This window comes from Mus musculus, chromosome 17, assembly GCF_000001635.26.
Source record: "Mus musculus strain C57BL/6J chromosome 17, GRCm38.p6 C57BL/6J".
NCBI classification, from domain to species: Eukaryota; Metazoa; Chordata; class Mammalia; order Rodentia; family Muridae; genus Mus; species Mus musculus.
Window position 1 is genome coordinate 88,629,227 of NC_000083.6, and position 15,659 is coordinate 88,644,885.

Below are 15,659 nucleotides of genomic sequence, written 5' to 3' on the forward strand. Positions count from 1 at the left end.
GGAGGGGTATCAAGAGAGGCAGGAGCTTGTTCTGATCCAAGTGGCTGCCAACACGGGGTGGGGGTGGCTGTGAGGGACTCAGAGGAGATGGCGGCAGCGGGAGGGGACAAGGGTGGGGGGCGCTGCGGGAGGAAGGGGTGGGTTGGGGGTGTGCGGGGGGAGGTAAAGGGAGACTGCACTAAGCTGAGCTGCCTTCCAGCGCTCTGAAGCAGCTGTGGGCAGGAACCATGGAAGGAAGATTGTTGCCAAGCTCGCTCGTGCTTACCTCCCCTGCCAGAGGCCTAGGGCCTTCTGAGCCAGGCTCTGGGGTAGGGACGGGGTTGGAGAAAGGAAAGCATTTGGTTGGAGCACTAGTTGTTGACTTTGGGCTAGCTGACTGGAAGGGGATGTGGGAGAAGGATGATACTGAGGGAGGGGAAGCAGAGATAAGAGAGATGTGCAGCAGGCAGGAGGGGACAGAGCACTGAGGGAACCAGACCAGCCTCCCACTGAGGTCCCATCTGTAGAGGACCAACCAGAGACCTTGGAGGCAGACTGACCACTGGCTGGGGAGCCAGGATTGAGAAATCTTTGCATGGATTTGGGGTTCAAGATCATAGGTATTATATAAGGTGTGCAAAAAAATGGGGGTGGGGGTAGAGGTACGTCCATTTACAAAGCAATGGGCTAATTTCTTTGTGTGTGTGTGTAAATCAGTTTCTTTGTCTCACAAGAGGCAGAGAAAAATAAACTACACCCATCTTCCCAAACTACCCAGGGAAACCAGAAGGGGCAGACGCTAGGCGGGGATCCCAGCAAGACTGCACTGAAATCTCTCATCTGTCTTCTAACATAATAAACTCTGCTGGAGTAAATATTTGCAGGACGTCTTGTCCTCCGAAGGGCTGTTTGGACTGGATTCCTTCTGAGGGTGGGGCGAGGATGGGCCTGGACCTCTGATCCTCCTGGTGGCTCTGCCAGGTCCCAGGGGCTGATGTTTTTGGCCATTGCTTCTGCTGGGCAGAGCCCGACGGTGAGGTTCCCTCCCCCTGCCCTCCACCCCGGCCTTGGCCTGGCCTCAAGCCCCTTCTTGTGGGTTTAGAGCCCCCAGGAATGCGCAGAGGCCTTTGTTTTCAGCCCAGTCCTAGGCTCCCCCTTCTATTTATTTGTGTCAGCTCTTTTCCAAGCTTGAGTGAATCAAACAAGCAGGGGCCCAGAGGGAGGAAAGAGGCTTTACCCAGCAGCTTTGTGCCAGCAGGTCTCAGTTTTTCCGTCCAATGGGGCTCCTTCTAGGAGGGTTCAAAATAATGGGTGTAGCTCAGTGGTAGAATACTCGTCCTGAGTTACAGTCCCAGCACTGGGCTTCTCTGCCCTGAGGGTCCTGGAACTGAGTGGGGAATAGTTTTTGCTTTTGAACATACACATTTGATTTGGATATCAATTGCCATAGAATTGCTTTAATGCTGGAAAGAACTCCAAAAACTGTTCTAGTGTAACCAACCCTTGGTTTTTGAAGAGACCGGGCACTCAGCCAGCCAGTGGCAGAGCAGTGCCCAGGATTCCTGTGACTTCACTACCCTCAGGAATGTGCTTCTTAAAGCTCCTCACCTTTGGTGTCTTCAGACTAATTTCAAGAATTTATGTTATACCAAAGGAGACAGCATTTGCTCAATAGAAATGTTCATAGAGGCGACAAATTCATAAAGATAGAGGGTAGGTTAGTGAATTCCGGGGCCCAGGAGAAGGGGAGGCTGGAGAGTGCCTGGGGTTGGTCTAGGGTTTGTTTTGGGAGCAGGAGGAATGTTTTGAAGTTGGCGGCAATGGACAAACAACTCTGTTATTAATCTAAAAAGTACATAAGTGCACACTGGTTTTGTTTGTTTGTTTGTTTTTGTTTTTTGAAAGTGGCCTATGAATTGTATCTCAGTCAGTCCTGATTTTTTTTTTTCTCCTTGCTGATGGGTGGTTTCAGGCTATGTACAGGAATGTAGCCCTTTACTGATGGGGGACTTCAGTCTGTACAGAGGAATGTATGTATAGAGGAATGTATGGATGCACACACAGCACAGGTTGTTTGATAGGCCGTGAGTCAAGACCCTCTGAATGATAAACTTCACATATTTTGGGGGTGGGTGGATGGGGTGGAAGTGTGTTATAAACTTATTGGATTTCTAGCTTTCCACTTCACTAACAAAGTGACTACCTAGTAATCATTCCAATGAAGACTTAGTGATTTGATTCAGTTGACTTGCCAGGTGGTTAATCTGAGCACTCAGGAGGCAGAGGCTGACGGATCTGAGTTCAAAGCCAGCCTGGTCTACAGAGTCAATTCTAGGACCACTAAGACTACACAGAGAAACCCTGTCTTGAAAAACAAAAGCAAGCAAACAAACAAAGCTTTGAGTCAAATGCCCCCAACCTTCCTGTGTATGCTCCTCATAAAGTCCCCCTAAATCCCCACCCCACCCCAGCAGTGTGTGTGTGGGGAGTGTCTGTGGGAAGGCACATGAAGTCTGTCCTTTGTAACACAACTTTAAGTGAATAGTGCAGAATAGCTCTCCTATTGGTTGGTCTACCCACAGTCTTGTACAATCCTTTTTATTTTTGTGACTTCCACTGGAATGCTTTTTATTTCTAATTTCCTTTTTCCATTGTTCACTAAACTAGCTGTAAGGACTTACACGTTTTCAACAGGACTGTGTGGACTGCCTGAGCCCCAGCACAGATGAAATGCTATACCCTCTAAACAGTGGCTCCCCTTTTGTCCCCTTTCCAGGCTCTGACATTCATTGCTTCACTTTCTGCTCTCTGAAGCTGACTTCAAATATCTTGTGTTTTTCATTTTCATCCATTTTCAACAGCACTGGCTCAAAGGCTCGCTCTTCGTCCTCTTGTCTTCTTTCTGCATGCGTCTCAGCCCTGCTGTTCTGTTAGTTTTACCTGAGCTAACTCTCCTTTAGCTTGTCTGTTGACTAGCTTCTTGAAGCATAGAGCTGTGGAATTTCTTTGAGCTTACCCTTATTTTTAGTGTAGCCATTTATGGCTGTAGTCTTTTCTGTTAGCATGACTTTCATTGCGGATTTTAGAAATCTGTGAGATTTTGCTTTGTTTTGGTTCTTTGTTTTTTTTTGCTTGTTTTGTTTGTTTCGTTTTGTTTTTCTTTTTTGAGACGGGGTTTCTCTGTGTAACCCTGGCTGTCCTGGACTTGATTTACAGACCAGGCTGGCCTGGAACTTCTACCTGCCTCTGCCTCACAGAGTGCTGGGGTTAAAGGCGTGCGCCACCACCCCCGACTGTGTTTCTGTCTCACAGTATTTTCTAGCTTACCCTTACATCCCCCTCTGTTTGAAACCATGATTGCACAATGTCTTCACTTGATATTAATTCGCTTGTTTGTCAATTTGCATTGGTGGAAAAACAAAAGCAAGAGTTCCCCTTTTGCTATTGATTTCTAGGAACCCCCTCCCCACCTGTATAAGACAGAAGTGCTTATGTTACTTTAGTTTTCCTAAGTTTAAGGCTTGTCATGTGGTCTAAGATAATGCACTCTTCCTTGTTGTACTCCTCCATGTGTGCTTGAGAAGGTATGTCCGCTCTAGTCTGTGCTGGGATGCTGTGTGCGTCTGGCAAGCTCATTTGGTGGATGGGATTGCTCAAGACTTCTTTGTAAAGATTAACAGTCTACCTGGGTATTGCCTCTATTATGAATCTGGGATCCTGAATCCCCTAGCGTTATATTTAGCTGTCTAGTTCTTCCTTCCTGACTGTCAGTCCTTGCTCCCTTGGTCTTGGGGTTCTAATGCTGGGTGCCAGACATTTACAATTATTGTATCTTCCTTGTGCACTGACTGCTTTATCGTTACGCAATTTGCCTTTTGTGTTTTTGACTTGTTTATTTATTATTTGTTTGTTTTTAAAGGTCTTGTTTATTTTTACTCTCTGTGGATGATTATGAGGACCGCGCCTAGTTGCACGCATGCGCACACATTTCTGCGAATGAGTGTGAGCGTTGTACCTACTTGCATGCATGCCTGAAACGTGCCTTGGTTGGATCCCATGGACTGGGCTTGCAGTTACAGATGCGTGTGAGCCACCATATGGGTGCTGCGAGTCAAATCAGCTCCTCTCCATCCCTGCTTGGTTTTGTTTTTGTTTTTGTTTTTGTTTTTTGAGACAGATGCTTGCTCTGTAGCTCAGGCCAGGCTGAACTCACTGTGTAGCCCAGGTTGGCCTTGAATTAATTATATCAGGTATGACATGGTTGTGAACATGACTGTATGACGCAGCTTTGGCCACAGGAGCACCTGTGTCAACCTGAATACTGCATCTCGGACTTTCTAGTATACAGATGGCGTTGCTCTTCTTATATGCTTGTCCACTTTGCCTTTGTCTATACCATATTTGTCCTCATATAAACTTTGGTAAAAATGTCTGGGAAATGGATTGAGGGCATTACTAGAGAAGGAAATGGCTCTGATGTCTACTAGGAACAAACTGCTCTGGCCCAGGCCATCCAAGCAGCCAACCCAGGCGAATCAGGACAAGGGGCTCTGGATGTGGAGGCTGAAGGCCTTAATTGTTGTTCTCTGGGAAATTTTAGCCAACTCATGATGATTAGGTTGTATCAGGAAATATTTGAGGCAGGCAATGTTTTTGAGAAACCTGAAGTTTTAGTAGTTAAGAGAATTGAAGACCCCAAGTAAAAGGAACGGTGGGCCTGGGTCACTAAGAACAGGGATGTCCATGGAAAGTACAAGGGACAAGATGGAGGAAGAAATAGCTGGGTCTCCTGGGTTAGTGAGCAATGGTTGAGAGAGCCCCTATGAGAGGAGATCTCTAATAATGGAAAGTTTGATTCAGAAATATTACTAGGAAAAACTGGAAGATATATGTATGATAAAGAAGATAAAGGATGGGCAAGAAGAGCTTGGACTCAATGAGGGGGGCTTATAAGGAGACTTTGCAACCTTAGACAAGTTACCAATGCTGACATTACCTGACCTGCTTAGCACCTTTTGTTCTCATGCTAATGCTGTAACCGCAAATTTATGCCCAGATGACCTGTGCTGTGGAGGTTTTCTGAGCGTTAGAAGTTAATGTATAGCTTGCTTTAGCTGACAGTGAACTGTGACTTTGTGTGTGCATCGTGCCATAGTCACATGGGATTATCAGGCAAAATAATAAGTTTGTGAGGAAAAGAATGAAAGACTTTTGATTGTGTATTATTGTATAACAAGGAAGTGTGTAAGCAATAAAAGACTGAGGCAAGGGCTGGAGAGATGGCTCAGGGGTAAGGAGAAGTGGCTGTTCTTCCTGTGGATCTGAGTTCAATTCCCAGCACCTACATGGCGGCAGCTCACAGCTGTCTGTAACACAAGATCCAGGGGATTTGACACCCTCACACAGACAGACATGCAGACAAAACACCGATGCACATAAAATAAAAGTAAATAATTAAATAAAAAAAGATTGCGGTGGGGAACTACAAGCCGTCACCAAGCACAGCTTTTGAACAGCAAGGATTCACCTGTCAGCTTGCTCCTCCATTACCGCCTGAGACTCTTGATTTCGTGCAGATCCAAATCTCCCATTCTCGAGAACCCCAAAACAACTGAGGATAGTCCTTGGCAAATTAGATTCCTCCTCGCTCAGCTTCCCACGTGTTGGGATTATAGGCCTGAGCTACTATGTCTGGCTTTGTAACTTTCTGACTTGAAGTTTATTTTGAGTGTAGAGTGTGGCGCTCCCGTGAGTTAATAATAATAAAATACCGGAGACAATGAACTTAAAAATAAAGGAAGGGCCAATTTTGGTTCACAATTTAAAATTCATTTATCTGCCAAGTATGGCCACTTATAAGTATTTCTTTGCACACACAGGTTTGTGACATTGGACTTTGTCTTTCTCCTTTACAGAGACAACGACCCTGACTATTTGACCAGACCACAAGCCCACCCTGAAGATGTATTCTACAAACCCGGGCAGCTGGGTCACCTTTGATGATGACCCTGCTTTTCAATCTTCTCAGAAAAGAAAGGATTTTTCTCTGGAGACTCAGGGTGTTTGTAGACCAAACGGACTGAAGCTGACCCTTCCTACCCTCCGGGACCCTCCCAGCACCCCCTCCTCTGCCAGCAGCACCCCCCTGTCCTCTCCCATGGTGGATTTTTATTTCAGTCCAGGACCCCCAAGCAACTCCCCTCTTTCTACACCCACCAAAGACTTCCCAGGGTTCCCTGGCATCCCTAAAGCAGGGACACATGTGCTTTATCCTATTCCAGAGTGTTCTTCAAGCAGTGCCCCCACAACGGCGGGAGGAGTGGGTCCCCCATTATTACTTACTAAGCCAGACTGCTCCCCCCATGTATCGTTACCCAGTAGCCACTCCCACACTCAGCCCACTCCAACACTCGGTTTTACAGAAGACGCTGGCCCTCAGCGGGTCCAAAGCGAGGCTCGGCAGTTCGAATATTTTCAGGACCATTGTGCTTTCTCCAACCCATTTTGGAAAGATGAAGGTAGCGCTTCCCCGTTCCCCCTTGACTCCCTGGCAAGCAGAAAGCCGTTCTCACCAAAGGACAAGGAGGTACCTATTGGCCACAAAAGCCTAACCCAGTGCTCACTGGACTACATCTGCGAGAAGCTGGAACACTTGCACTCAGCGGAGACCCAAGACCCTCTTGGAGATTTGTCTATGCAGGATCCATATGCAGGAGACACAGTCTCGTTTGTCCCACACTCCCTCTTCCGGAGTCAGCCCAGAGCTGGATGGTCCTTCATGCTGAGGATTCCCGAGAAGAAGAACATGATGTCTTCCCGGCAATGGGGACCCATTTTCCTAAAGGTTCTTCCTGGAGGGATTCTGCAGATGTACTATGAGAAGGGGCTAGAAAAACCATTCAAAGAGTTCCAGCTTGACCCACATTGCAGGCTTTCTGAGCCCAAACTCGAGAACTTCAGCATGGCAGGGAAAATCCACACCGTGAAGGTGGAACACGTGTCTTACTCAGAGAAAAGGAAATACCATGCCAAGACAGAGGTGGTTCACGAGCCGGAAGTGGAGCAGATGCTGAAGCTGGGGTCCACGGAACACCGTGACTTCCTCGAGTTTCTGACTACCGTCGAAGAGGAGCTAATAAAGCTGCCGGCTACTGCCAAGCCCAAGAACAAAAGCTACGAGGAACAAGAAATTTGCCTGGACATTCAGGACAGCCTTTGGGGTAAAGTAACCAAAGAGGGGCAGCTGGTGGAAAGCGCCGTGGTAACTCAGATCTGCTGCCTCTGCTTTCTCAACGGGCCCGCGGAATGTTTCTTAGCCTTAAACGACCGTGAGCTCCAGAAACGGGACGAATGCTATTTTGAGAAAGAACCGGAAAAAAAGGGGATTGCTATTCTTGACTACCATTTCCATACGTGTGTGAAGGCTGAAGAATTTGAACAGTCCAGAATCATTAAGTTCGTGCCTCTGGATGCTTGCCGGTTTGAGCTGATGCGTTTCAAAACCTCGTACGAAGCGGGTGAGCTCCCCTTTGCGGTGAAGTCCGTAGTAACTGTCCAGGGAGCCTATGTGGAGCTGCAGGCCTTTGTCAACATGACCCCAGCAGCTCAGGGGTCACCCCATGCCGGTGCCCTGAGGAGCTGTAACAATATCATGATTCATTTTCCTGTCCCAGCCCAGTGGATCAAGGCCCTCTGGACCAGGAACCTTCAGAGGCAGAAGTCCCTGAAAGCCAAAATGAACCGTCGGGCTTGTCTGGGGAGTTTACAGGAGCCTGAATCTGAACCTGTCATTCAGGTCACTGTCGGGTCAGCAAAATATGAGAGCGCCTACCGGGCTGTGGTGTGGAAGATAGACCGGCTTCCGGATAAAAACTCAAGTAAATATCCCCCACCTAGGGTAACTTTCGTAGGAAACTGCTCGGTGTTTTCACCTACATCCTTGGGCCAAAGCAGGCAGAGACAGATGGTACTTAGAGAGATGAGTGCTTGCTCGCTTGCACAGCCAAGCTGGAGGGAGAAAACAGCCAAACAGCTGATTTATTCATTTTCTCTAGTGTTTATTTCTACCAAATGGGTGCAGCGTCTCCTGCTTCCTTCTTCCTTCCTTCCTTCCTTCCTTCCTTCCTTCCTTCCTTCCTTTCTTTCTTTCTTTCTTTCAAAAGAATTTTATTTATTTATTCCCCATTTCTTTTCTTTTTTTTAATGATACATAATTGACTTACAAAATTTACCAGTCTTAGTAGATATGGGTAACAAACCTGCTAAGAAAGATCATGGACACGTGCCTCTTCCCAGTTTCTCAAATAAAATAAAACATTTGGAATATCCATAACAAAAGAGGTAAAAAAAATATGCGAAGAAAGTGGTTAAGAAACATACTAGAATTTGAAAGCCCCCCAAGCATATAGCTTGGTAGAATTAACATTGTGAAAAAAAAAAAAAAACCTTCCTACCAAAATAATTTACTGATTCAATGAAATTACAATCAACATCCTCATCTCATTCTTCACATAAATAGAAAGAAAATCCTCGGGTTGATTTGGAACAACAAAAGACTCAGAATAGCCAATTAGTCCTAGATAAGTGTTTGTTTCTATTCATTCTGCTCGTTTTAAGTGCTAAGTGCATCTGTCTAAGACCCCAGCTTTTATACACCTGTTTCTATCGTATCATTGATTTTTAAGTTAGCCGTACTTTCAATCCTCCATTGTATCCATTTGTCCTTTTCTTCCACAGTGAGGAATCTCAGAACTCACTCTTGAATATTTTGAGTGTTAATGTATTCAACCATAGAATGGGTATTGGTTATGTGTGGTTGTCTTAGAAAGGGTGAAGGAGTTGGAGGAGAAACAAATGCGATCTTTATAAGAGTGCTTTGAAAATCTGGTGTAATTTGGTAACTATAAATTGTTATGTGATGTTGCTATTTGGTTTTCTTCTCTAGATTTTCAGCATCTGACAAAGAAGCTCCAATGTGTTTACGTCAGTCAATTCCAGGGTAGATGCCATGGATATCCCAAATTAGTTTGGGAAGCCTGGATAGCTTGAAGACTGCCCTCATTCCATCCCAGGACTGCAAAAGTCTTGGAGGACATTATATACTCAGGTTTCCAAAATTACTTGAGACTTGGAATGTTTTGACTAGAATCTGCTGCACCTAAATGTAAATTGATATCATGTCTTTTCCACTTGAACACCATTTTGTGGAGGGATCATTTGACATATTGAGGCAAATAGTCTGGAGTATTTGGTTCTGTTTTCATTTCTTCAGGTTGCCTATGTTAGTGGTACTGTGTTCATGTGGATCCTATCCTTCTTGGCTTCTTCTTTAACATATTTATTTGCTAAAACCATGCATCTCTTGCTAAGTCAAAGTTTCAAGTTTCTTCTCATGTAAATCATAGTTGTGTGTGTTATTTTAGTTGAAAGTCGATTTTATTCCATATTAGAATGGCTACTCCAGCTTGTTTCTTGGAACCATTTGCTTGGAAAATTGTTTTCTAAACTTTTACATTGAGGTAGTGTCTGTCATTGTCACTGATTTGTTTCCTGTATGCAGCAAAATGCTGGGTCCTGTTTACGTATCCAGTCTAAGTTTTTATTGGAGAATAGAATCCATTGATGTTAAGAGATATTAAGGAATAGTGACTTTTCCTTCCTGTTATTTTTGATGTTATTAGGTTTGTGTGGCTATCCTCTTTTGGGGTTGTTGAAAGAAGATTACTTTCTTGCTTTTTCTAGGGTGTAGTTTCCCTCCTTGTGTGGAGTTTTCCATCTATTATCATTTGTAGATCTGGATTTGTGGAAAGGTATTGTGCAAATTTGGTTTTGTCATGGAATAGCTTGTTTTCTCCATCTATGGTAATTGAGAGTTTTGCTGCGTATAGTAGCCTGGGCTGGCATTTGTGTTCTCTTAGGGTTTGTATGACATCTGCCCAGGATCTTCTGGCTTTCATAGTCACTGGGGAGAAGTCTGGTGTAATTCTGATAGGCCTGCCTTTATATGTTACTTGACCTTTTTCCCTTACTGCTTTTAATATTCTTTCTTTGTTTAGTGCACTTGTTGTTCTGATTATTATGTGATGGGAGGAATTTCTTCTCTGGCCGAGTCTATTTGGAGTTCTGTAGGCTTCTTGTATGTTCATGGGCATCTCTTTCTTTATGTTAGGGAAGTTTTCTTCTATAATTTTGTTGAAGGTATTTACTGACCCTTTAAGTTGAAAATATTCATTCTTTTCTACAACTATTATCCTTAGGTTTGATCTTCTCATTGTGTCCTGGATTTCCTGGATGTTTTGGGTTAGGAGCTTTTTGCTTTTTGCATTTTCTTTGACTGTTGTGTCCATGTTTTCTATGGTATCTTCTGCACCTGAGATTCTCTCTTCTATCTCTTGTATTCTGTTGGTGATGCTTGCATCTATGACTTCTGATCTCTCTTCTAGGTTTTCTAACTCCAGGGCTGTCTCCCTTTGTGATTTCTTTATTGTTTCTATTTCCATTTTTAGATCTTGGATGGTTTTGTTCATTTCCTTCGCCTGTTTGATAATGATTATGTTTTCCTGTAACTCTTTAAGGTATTTTTGTGTTTCCTCTTTAAGGGCTTCTAGCTGTTTACCTGTGTTCTCCCTTATTTCTTTAAGGGAGTTACTTATGTCCTTCTTAAAGTCCTCTATCATCATCATGAGAAGTGATTTTAGATCCAAATCTTGCTTTGCCAGTGTGATGGTGTATCCAGGACTTGCTACGATCCTCTGATCCTGGGCCTGTAGAGTGCCTGGGAGTGGAGCTTCCACTGGGTGTTGTGGGACTGGCTGCAGAGTTTGGGCCCAAGTTCTGCTCAGGGCACCGGCCCAGACAGGAAGGAACCCGTGCCACTGGTTGGGCGGGTTTCCTGAGTCCCTGGATCGTCCCTGGATCGTCCCTGGATCCCACTGGTCCCAGTTACTCCACGTGGTGTTGGAGTCCTGCTTCTAACATACTGAAAGAAATGCCATCCTAGTTTAGAGTTTGTCTGTGGTGGTACTAAGGAAACGTTTATAGGAATGGAAAGAAGAAGGAAGGAAGGAAGGAAGGAAGGAAGGAAGGAAGGAAGGAAGGAAGGAAGCCCAGGTGGACCTTCTCTGGATTGTAGGTAGGGGTCATCTCATTCTCCTGAATCTCCAGGCTTGATGCTGCTGCTCCCTTCTCTCCTGGTGCCTCTGAGCAGCTCCTTCTGGGTCAGTCTCACTGGCTGGGTGGTTACAGCTCAGTTCTGGTGAGCAGGGGTCCATGTGGGTGTCTGCATCTCCCTAGAATCCAGCACAGAGCTGGGTGGAATTTCCTGGAGATAATGTAAGTTGGTGAAGTGAAAGGGTGAAGGGGCATCCTCTCGTGACACATTCTTGCCAATGTGTGTTCACATCACACATTCTTGGACAACTCCATGATGTAGGCAGGCAGGTTCACTTTCACAAGAAATTCACAGTGATTACCTCCACTCTGCACAGACGCTCTGTTGGACCCTTTCGTACCAACAGTGTCTAAGCACCAAGGGAAAACAGCCTCAGGCTGTATAGCTAGCTGTGTGCTCTCCTTTCCTTGTGTGCGTGTCTGTGTGTGGAAATGAGAGCCAGGATTCTGATCGTTGTCTACCATGGGAGATTCAAAAGGGTAGATTTCAAAATTGATCTATGAGAACATGGTACTAAGACTTCCAAACTGTCTCCCCTGGCACAAAGACAGTGGAGGCAGCGGGTCGCCATGTGGAGGCAGCTGGGGTTTAGAAAGATGATTGTAGGCCCTCAACTACAGTTTTCTCTTCCCCGAGGTTCATCCCTGTTTCGCCCTCTGTTACCAGCTTCTTAGTTCTTAACCCTGCGATTTGGTTCTCCGACATCCTTTTTTTTTTTCAGCTCTTAGTAGCTCAGCTTCAGATATGGAGTATCTTGGGTCAGGAGGGAATGGCTATTAACCCGACCTAAGAGACTGGTTTGCGTTCCCACTCCAGAGCTGAGAAGTTACTGACAGAATAATTACTAAGGCCTGACAGTGCCCCCTCGTGGTAGGTACTGAGATAGCAGGCTTTTCTCTGTCACTTCTAAGTTTGACAAAAATGTTTTAGGCACAGTACATGTAATCTTCAACTCAAATCCTGAATAAGAGTGTGCTGGCAAACACCATAGAGTGGACAGAAGCCTGGAGAAAGACACCAGAAAGCTTGAGAGCAAAGTACTTTTTCCACCAGCTTTTTAGAAGTGACGCAGATGTCATGACTACCGTTTAAAAAGTATTAGGTCTTCAACTCTCATGCATTCCCCATCCCGTTTCATTGGGGGGGGGGGGGAACTTCCTCAAGACATTTTCCAGGACAATGTATACATAAAATTAAGTAATTGTCAGTGTCATTTTCAAGTCTAAGTCTAGAACACACAGTTCCCCGCTGGTATGGTAATTGGATATACTAGCTTAAAATCACTTGGCAACGTAGTAAATACTTTCTGTCCAAACCACTGCCTCTTCTCATTAGCCATTCTCACAACAGCCATGTAAAACTGAAAAAAAAAAACACTAAAAAACCAAAACCAAACCAAACCAAACAAACAAACAAAAAACGAAAATTGAAGAAAAGAAACTGAAGAAACTGAAGTGGCTGTGGACTGAGTGTCAGTGAACTACTGCATCCTGGCTGCTGCCGGAAGTCTACACAGGATGAAGGACTAGGAATCCTGCCTCTCTGCTTCTCTGATCTCTTTCTGTGTGCTAGTGGGTGGGTGCGTGCCTGCGTGCATATAGTCTCGCCTGCAGTGATGTGGATAGCTTACAGCCGCTCAGAGGCCGCTGTTGTCCCGTCCTCTGTGTTTGGGGTGGAGCATCTGCTGGGAACTGAGGGACAGCCTCTCCAGGCCTCTTACAGAGTCAACATTCCAATAAGAAACACATTAAAAGAATGAAAGGTGGTTTATCTTTCAAAACAAATTTAGGCAAAGTCTTTTAAATTCGTGCTTTTGGGCCCAAAGATATGCTCTGATGAAAGCTCTATCAGCAGCAGCACAGGAATTTAACCTAGCTTTTGAGATGACTTTTTAAAAATATTTATTTATTTATTATATGTAAGCACACTGTAGCTGTTTTCAGACACTCTAGAAGAGGGCATCAGATTTTTTGTTACGGATGGTTGTGAGCCACCATGTGGTTGCTGGGATTTGAACTCAGGACCTTTGGAAGAGCAGTCGGCGCTCTTAACCGCTGAGCCATCTCTCCAGCCCCCTTGAGATGATTTTTAAAAGTTACATTTATTTAAAGATAGATTAAACTAGATATGGCTAAATGCTATGAACAATGTGAGAGGCCCACGGGGCACTTGTGAAGTCAACAGAGGGCTTTACTGTTGTGGTTCGATGTTTCAAGATAAGGCCTCAGGCTGGCCTCAAACTCACAGTGTCGCCTGGGATGACCCTACATCCTCAATCCTCCTTTTCCTACCCCTTACGTGCTGGGAATACAGGTGTGTCCAAAACCTCTCTCTTTCTTACACACACACACACACACACACACACACACACACACTGTAATTCCCACTTTACCTTTCTCAGTGCACCCAGTACCCCCTGGGTTTTGCCCAGAGCCTGCCTGACTCAGCATAGATCACCGTCCACACAATCCACAGTTCACTTCTCTGACAATAAATGTTAGACTGAAACACTGAAGGCCAGTATGCCTGTCTCTGCACTGTAATCTGTTCCTGGAGAAGCTTTTCAGGACCGTGAGAGGGAATTTCAGTAGTGAAAAAAAGTGCATCCTACCAAAACAAAAAAGTGTTACATTCCACCTGAACAAAAAGAGCCCAGTTTACAAGTCAGGCTTTGAAACCCTATGACCTAACGTGAAGTTTGTCTTTGTATTATCTAAAATTAAATACTGGTTTAATCAATGACTGGGGGGGGGGGGGTTACTCAGTCTACTCAGAAAAAGCTTTTCTAGGGGCTAAAACACACTCTGGCCAAATCTGTTTCATATAAATATTGTTCTTATCTTTGGCTAGAAAACCTTTTTGATGTTTGTGACTAAAGCCATTTGTTGGAGCTGATCTGTGGTAATACAAATATACATACATACAGTGATGATACAGGTATATAGACACACAGTGATGATACAGGTATATAGACACACAGTGATAATACAGATATACATACACACAGTGATAATACAGATATACATACACACAGTGATAATACAGATATACATACACACAGTGATAATACAGATATACATACACACAGTGATGATACAGATATACACACAGTGATGATACAGATATACACACAGTGATGATACAGATATACACACAGTGATGATACAGATATACACACAGTGATAATACAGATATACACACAGTGATGATACAGATATACACACAGTGATGATACAGATATACATACACACAGTGATGATACAGATATACATACACACAGTGATGATACAGATATACATACACACAGTGATGATACAGATATACACACAGTGATGATACAGGCATACACACAGTGATAATACAGATATACACACAGTGATGATACAGATATACACACAGTGATGATACAGATATACACACAGTGATGATACAGATATACACACAGTGATGATACAGATATACACACAGTGATAATACAGATATACATACACACAGTGATGATACAGATATACATACACACAGTGATGATACAGATATACATACACACAGTGATGATACATATATACATACACACAGTGATGATACAGATATACATGCACACAGTGATGATACAGGCATACACACAGTGATAATACAGATATACACACAGTGATGATTCAGATATACACACAGTGATAATACAGATATACACACAGTGATGATACAGGCATACACACAGTGATAATACAGATATACACACAGTGATGATTCAGATATACATACAGTGATGATACAGATATACACACAGTGATGATACAGGCATACAGTGATAATAGATTTTAGAGCTGCTGGTTTCAGCCTGGCTGGATTCCTCCAGGCCATTTTGAAGTTCGCTAATGGGATTCTTACTACAGTAAGAAGCGTGTTGTAGAATATCCCTTGGCCTTTGAAGCATTCTGACTTTTTGGTTTGGCTTCTTCTAGGTCCTGATCAGCCCCATTGTCTGTCATACAAACTAGAACTTGGGTCAGACCAGGAAGTTCCCTCAGATTGGTATCCATTTGCTACTGTCCAGTTTTCCATGCTTGAAGCCTGTGCCTCAAGGACAGAGGTGAGGTCTCTGGGAGTGGAGAGCGATGCCCAGCCTCAGAAGCACGTGTGTCAGCGAGCTTGCTACAACATCCAGGTACCCCAAGCACCCTGGTTCAAATCAGGGATTCTCGATCTGGGGTGGGGCCTGGCCTGGATATAAATGCCTAGTTTGTCCCTTAAGAACCAGTCAGTCAGTCTGTCTGTCTGTCTGTCTGTCTGTCTCCCTTCTCCCTTCTATCATTGACAAGGGAAAAAAGCTTAGCCAGGGAGACTTAGAGGTCAGCGTTGACTTCTGTTGAGACCCACTTCTTTCTTTCCTTATTGGTGAAGTTAGTGAGGGCAGCTGCTATACTGTGCCCTCTTGTCTGCCCTGAAGGCCACACCTCCCCAAGCAGCTAGGAACTGTACTTTAGAAGAGACTGGCCCTGCCCATGTCCTG

At 44.5% G+C, this 15,659-nt stretch overlaps 1 protein-coding gene across 4 annotated transcripts in view; it reads left to right on the forward strand.

Annotated features, from left to right (window-relative positions):
• The window catches only part of Ston1 (stonin 1), a 50,251-nt gene that overhangs the window by 31,612 nt on the left and 2,980 nt on the right, over positions 1-15,659 (forward strand). For 3 of the 4 annotated variants that reach the window (XM_006525111.3, NM_029858.2, XM_006525112.4), the window contains exons 2-3: positions 5,895-7,856; positions 15,112-15,314. In XM_006525111.3, the coding sequence (XP_006525174.1) occupies positions 5,942-7,856; positions 15,112-15,314 (2,118 nt within the window). In that variant the 5' untranslated portion in view covers positions 5,895-5,941. The remainder of the gene's footprint in view (positions 1-5,894; positions 7,857-15,111; positions 15,315-15,659) is intronic. The other variant, XM_006525113.3, reaches the window with a different exon arrangement.